The sequence below is a fragment of the Monopterus albus genome, unplaced genomic scaffold (genome assembly GCF_001952655.1).
Source record: "Monopterus albus unplaced genomic scaffold, M_albus_1.0 scaffold338.1, whole genome shotgun sequence".
Classification (NCBI taxonomy): domain Eukaryota; kingdom Metazoa; phylum Chordata; class Actinopteri; order Synbranchiformes; family Synbranchidae; genus Monopterus; species Monopterus albus.
This window is the reverse complement of record NW_018128218.1, coordinates 201,605-207,812: the sequence shown is the minus strand read 5'-3', so window position 1 is coordinate 207,812 and position 6,208 is coordinate 201,605. Positions and strand designations below refer to the sequence as shown.

General features: G+C 39.2%; 1 protein-coding gene across 5 annotated transcripts in view; it reads left to right on the top strand.

The window, feature by feature from the left end:
- The window catches only part of efl1 (elongation factor like GTPase 1), a 159,872-nt gene that overhangs the window by 11,990 nt on the left and 141,674 nt on the right, over positions 1-6,208 (top strand). For all 5 annotated transcript variants that reach the window (XM_020624779.1, XM_020624783.1, XM_020624781.1 and 2 more), the window contains exon 8: positions 4,493-4,616. In XM_020624779.1, the coding sequence (XP_020480435.1) occupies positions 4,493-4,616 (124 nt within the window). The remainder of the gene's footprint in view (positions 1-4,492; positions 4,617-6,208) is intronic.

Here is a 6,208-nt window from a genome sequence, read left to right as displayed (position 1 = left end):
TAACTACAAAATAAACTGGAATAAATCCACCATATTGCCACTCTCTGAAGATGCCTGGGATTCTGCAGCTCAAGACTGTCCCCTACCACTTCATACTGGCAACATTAAATATTTAGGCATTTGTATTTCTGCTAGGCTGTCAGAACTTTTTAACCTTAACTATACTCCTCTGCTAAAAAAGATAGAAGATGATTTTAAACGCTGGTCCAACCTCCCACTGTCACTCATTGGCTGAATTGCTACAGTCAAGATGAAAACTTTACCATAAATTAACTACCTGTTTTCGATGCTTCCCACAACACCAACAGATAAATGGTTCAAATCACTCGATTCTCTAACTTCACAATTTTACTGGAATAACAAGAAACCCAAAGTTTCCGTGTCAACACTCCAGACGAATAAATCACAACCAGTTTATATCATTTAATACATTAGTCCAGAAGTACGGAGTTGGGAGAGGAGAATTTCTCTGGTACCAACAGTTAGAATCCATAATTAAATTAAAGATCAATATAATCAACAACCCCCTGCATCCTTCCATGCTAGCTGAGGAGATTGTAAATTTCACTAACTCAAAAAAGATTATTATTAATTGGCATTCAATCAGTGAGGTCATCAATTTTGTGAAATAACAGGTGTGAATCAGGTGCCCCCTATTTAAGGATGAAGCCAGCACTTGTTGAACATGCATTTGATTTCCTCTTCTCCTCTTCCCTCTCTTTCTAATCATTTACTGATCTGTTAATTTCATTTATTTTTGTTTTATGAATGTGTTTACATATATATCTGAGTGCATACATAAGTATGTGAACGGAAAAGTATATAGTGTATATGATTGATATTGCTTTATTATTATTATTATTATTATTATTATTATTATTATTATTATTTTTCCTTTTCTTCTTTATGTTATTACTGCAATCATTCCTTTACATTTATACCCCCTCCACTTTCCTAGTTTATTTGGTTTAATTCTGTTTTCTTGAGTAATGAATATCAGTCTGCATAGAGTTGGATACACACACACTACACACCTTCACACACATAACTCAATGCCCTCAATTAATAATCCCTTTGCCTCTTAAAAAAAAAGGAACTTTATGGATATCTAGAGTTGTGACTTGAGCAATGTCTGAGAAGCAGCTTGAGGGGCAATGTGAAGAGCAGCTGGTTATATAGGATAACCCTGGGAAGGCAAACAAGACACAGTGATAGAGGGTGTTCATGGACAGTGTAAGGTTGGGCCTCATGAGATGTAGAAAACAGGAAGTGATCACCAAAATAAATGTCTGGGACAGGAAGTAGCAGACAGAATGCGAAATGACACAATATCACACAAAACCAATTCAAAGAGCTTTACAGAACAGTAGAGAATTGGGTTATAACAAATGAAGATCCGCATCCAAAGCCCCGTTCAACCACAAGCAAAACCAGCAAAAAGCTTATTTGAAACTAATTAAAAGCTAAATCGAATAAAATGCATAGTTTTATGTGAAATGGATTGTTTCCTAACAAAAGATGGAATCAGCCCCAGGCCCTTAGCCATAAGGTTCCTTGAATACTGTTGGCTTTTAATTTATTTTTTTATAAATCATAATCTTTATTGCCAAGTAAAAATACAAGGAATTGGTGTCCAGTTCAATAGCTCCCAATGTGCACCAACTAAAATAGGACTGAAACAGAGTAAAAAACTGAATAATAAGTAAAAAACAGGAAGACAAAAAACAACAATCTATTGATAAATATATCTACATATAAACAACATAAAAAAGAGCTGTTTGGCCTGTTCAGTGATTATACTTAAAGGTTATTGCACGGTGGTGCTGTATCTTGTTATACATATAAACCTGGGCTATATTTTCATCAGAGTGACGGCCCAGGAGAAGGAACTGTTTGTGTGTCTGGTTGTTTTGGCATACAGTGACCTAGCGCTGTCTAGAGGGGAAGAGTTCAAAAAGGATGTGAGCCACCTGCAGAACATGATTAAATTGAATTTATATGATAATAAAAAGTACTGCAGAATATTATCAACTCAAATTAGGGGGTATTAATGTGACTCATGCATTTTTACCTGTTCTTGAGACCTTGTCTAGATCCCTTTTGCCATAATTGTAAGATCTTTATTCCTTCAGTGGATATCATACTTACATTGTGTATATTCTTATAATTGTCACTTGAAATAAATAAATTCAAGCTAAATGTGACACAGTAAATGTGAGGTGGGAGTGTATTCATAATATTTTTTTGCCAGTGGCCTAACAAACTGTTAATGTGGCCACAACCCAGTAAATTAATCAGTAGCTAAAATCAGTTTGATTGTCTCAGACACACCCAAAGAAACATTTTCATGTCCACTAGATGGTGCTGTCAACTTGGATTTAATACTTGTGACACTGTGACCTTCAACATGATTTATAGAACCACCAAAGGGCAAACAGAACAAACTTCAGCCTGTTTGATGCCTTAAGTGACCTCATTCTTCTACCCAGTTACGGACTTTCAAAGCACAGTGCTTTCCCTTAGCACTTCATTACGTGTAACTGACAGATTACAGTAGCCAGCCACTTAACAACACGGTGACATAAAGTGTCCATGCAGTAGTTTGGTGTTTGGCAGTCAGTGATGAGGAGGTGAAGACCTAGTTCTGTGGGTAGCTGTGTCCTTGTGATTACTCTCTGCTATAAATAAACCAATTAAGTACCAGCAGAGACAACCTAGTTTTCTCTGCTCTGAAGCCAGGACTTGAATTTATCTTCTGTAGAAAAAAGGGAGGAAGCTGAGATCCAGACAAGTGCACAATCGTGTTCACCCTGATCCTCAGCTGTTACCAAAGCTCCACTTCAGTCAAAGCTGTATTTCTGTCAGACAACACACCTCTTCTCCCAGAAAATTATTGCAATCATAGATTCTTTGGTATTCTCATGTTCACTTCTTTGTTTGCTTCAGAACAACACAAAAAGCCAAATCTGGTCCATTCTACACAGAACTCCAAGAATGGACTGGACACAATTATTGACACCTTGTCAAACTCATTAGAAACAGTTGTTTTCCAGCCTGTGATGGTCCTTTAATTTGTAATGAAACTCACCTGTAGAAACCAACAGGTTCTAGCAACATAGAAATCACACTTTTAACCAGTTAAACAGAGAAAAGGTGACTCAATCTTTGTGTTATTTGGACCACACTGGGCATGGAGAAAAGAAAGAAGAGCAAAGAATTGTCTGATGATTTGAGAACCACAATAGTGGAAAAGCCTGGACAGTCTCAAGGCTCAAGTCCGTCTCCAGAGATCTGGCTGTTCCTGTGTCCACTGTGTAACGTTGTCAAGACGTTTACAGCCCATGGTGCTGTAGCTAATCTCCCTGGATATGGACGAAAGAGAAAAATAGATGACAAATTGTAATGAAGGATTGTTGGAATGGTGGATAAAGAACCTTGATCAACTTCCAAACTAATCCAAGCTGACCTGCAGGCACAGGGTGCAACAGTGTCAGCTCACACTATCTGTCGCCATGTAAATGACAAGGGATGTTATGGTAGGAGACCCAGGGGTCCCACTGCTGACACAGAGCCATAAAGAAGCCAAAACTTACCTGAGGAAACCACAGTACTTCTGGGAGACTGTCCTGTGAACAGATGAGACTAAAATACAGCTTTTTGGTCGAGCACATCATTCTATTGTTTTCAGAAAATGAAATGAGGCCTTCAAAGAAAAGAACACGTCCCTACAGTCAAACACGGTGGAGGTTCACTGATGTTTTGGGGTTGCTCTGCTGCTTCAGTTACTGGATGTCTTGGCTGTGTGTATGGCATTATGGCATCTGAAGACTACCAACGAATTCTGGGGCACAATGTAAGGCCCAGTGTTAGAAAGTTGGGTCTCCATCAGAGCAGACTTCAGAAAGCACCAGAAATGGTTTCAGACAATGTGCTGTAGAGTTGTGAAGTGGCCATCAATGAGTCCAGATCTAAATCCCATAGAGCTCCTGTGGAGAGATCTCAGAACAGCAGCTGGGAGAAGGAAGCCTTCAAATCTGCGACCTGGAGCAGCTGACAGAAGACGAGTGGTCCAAAACTCCAGTAGAGAGGTGGAAGAAACTCACTGATGGTTACAAGAAGTGACTGATTTCACTTATTTTGCCCAAAGGGTGGGCTACCAGTTGAGGGTGTCAATAATTCTGTCCAGTCCATTCTAGGAGTTCTGTGTGGAATGGATCAGATTTGGCTTTTTGTGTAGTTCCAATGCAAACAAAAGAAATAAACACGAGAATACCAAAGAATTTGTGATTACAACCATTTTCTGGGAGAAGAGGTGCGTTATCTGACAGAAATGTAGGCGTGCCAAAATGTTTGGCCATGACTGTAAAACCAGTTTACCAAAATATAAACACAGTACTCTTGTTTGCAATACAAATCAGTGCTCTTCTCTTTTGTCAGTGAGCCTGTATTTAATGTAAGTAGTAGACTAAGAGTCTGATTTTCTGTTTTTTAGCATCCAGCAGTTTGCCCAGATCTACAGCCAGAGAATGGGTATTAAAGCAGAGGTGCTACTCAAAACCCTGTGGGGAGATTTCTACCTCAATGCAAAAGCAAAGAAGATCATGAAAGGAGCTCAGGTAATAAACTAAGATTGTAGCCTTTCTTAACTTAACTATAGTCTGTCTTTCTTTGTTGTTCTTTTTTCCTCCTACTGTGCCTGACATAGTTTTAATTGTGGAAGAAAATTAAAAAAATTAAAATAGATCTTCTGATTACTGGAAGTATTACTTTTGCTACTGCTAGGTTGATCTTTTGCAAGAGCAGCAACACCTCACATTGAGTTAGCACTATAATACTACATAATACAGTTGTCTGTTTATTCAGTATATGTACAACCCTAAATCATAAAAAGTTGGCATGGTATGTAAAATCAAAATTAAAACTGAAAACAATTATCTTTGTCCTATATTACATCGAAAACAATACAGCAGCACATTTGATGTGATACCTCATCAATTTTATTTTTTATTCAAAATAAACACTCCTTTCAATTCTGATGCTGCAACACATTCCAGAAGTTGTGACGGCTGCAATTCAGGGCCAGTGATGAGGTAAAACAATTAAATGATGATTCCATTTGAACCAGATGATGTCAACAGGTGACTGCATCATGATTTTTTACAAAAGTGGCATCCAGGAAAGGCCAAGCCCTTTAGGAGCAAAGATGGGCCAAGGACAACCAGTTTGCTAACATATGTGTGAGACAATTATTGAAATGTTTAAAAACAATGTTCCTCAAAGAAAGATAGGAAGGGATTTGGATCTGTCACCCTCTATGGTGCATAACATCATTAAAAGATTCAAAGAATCTGGAGGGATTTGAGTGTGTAAAGGATGAGGACCAAGCCTCAGCTGGATGACCGAACTCTCTGATCCCTCAGACAGCACTGCATCAAGAATCATCACTCTTCTATAAGCGATATAACCACATGGGCTCAGGATTCCTTTGGCTCACCTGTGTCAGGCACTACAATACATAGTTACATCCATAAATGCAGCTTAAAACTGTGCTGTGCCAAAAGGAAGCCCTGTGTCAACAGTGTCCAGAAGTCGACTGCTCTGGGCTCAGAGGCATCTGGGATGGACCATCACACAGTGGAAACGTGCACTGTGGTCAGACCAATCAGTGTTTCAGGTTTTTTTTTTTTTGGAAGGAATGGACGCCATGTGCTCCGGACCAAAGACCAAAAGGACCATCCAGACGGTTACCAGCAAGTCCAAAAGCCAGGGTCTGTCATGGTCTGGGGTCGTGTCAGTGCCCTTGGCAAAGGTCACTTCCACTTCTGTGATGGCTCCATTAATACTTAACACACATAGAGATGTTGGAGGAAAATCTGCTGTCTTCAAGACGACGTCTTTTCTTTGTTTCTGGACTGGCCTGTTTGCAATGTATTGCATTATACAGAGGACTGTTTCTGCTCTTCAGCCTGCAAAGCCTTCAAAATACAACCCCCGTAGCAAACAGACATAAAAGTTACACTGTTACCTTTCATTACGTAAGCTAAAAAAGAATCGGACTCAAACTCAGACTCAAACCCGAAATGTTGGGCATTTTACCAAGTCTGAACCTAGTAACCCGCACCTTTTGGCGGATATCACAGCTCGGAAACACTTTTTGTAACAGCTAAGCTTTCCCATTCTTGATTTAGGACTCTTGAGTCACTCTTTC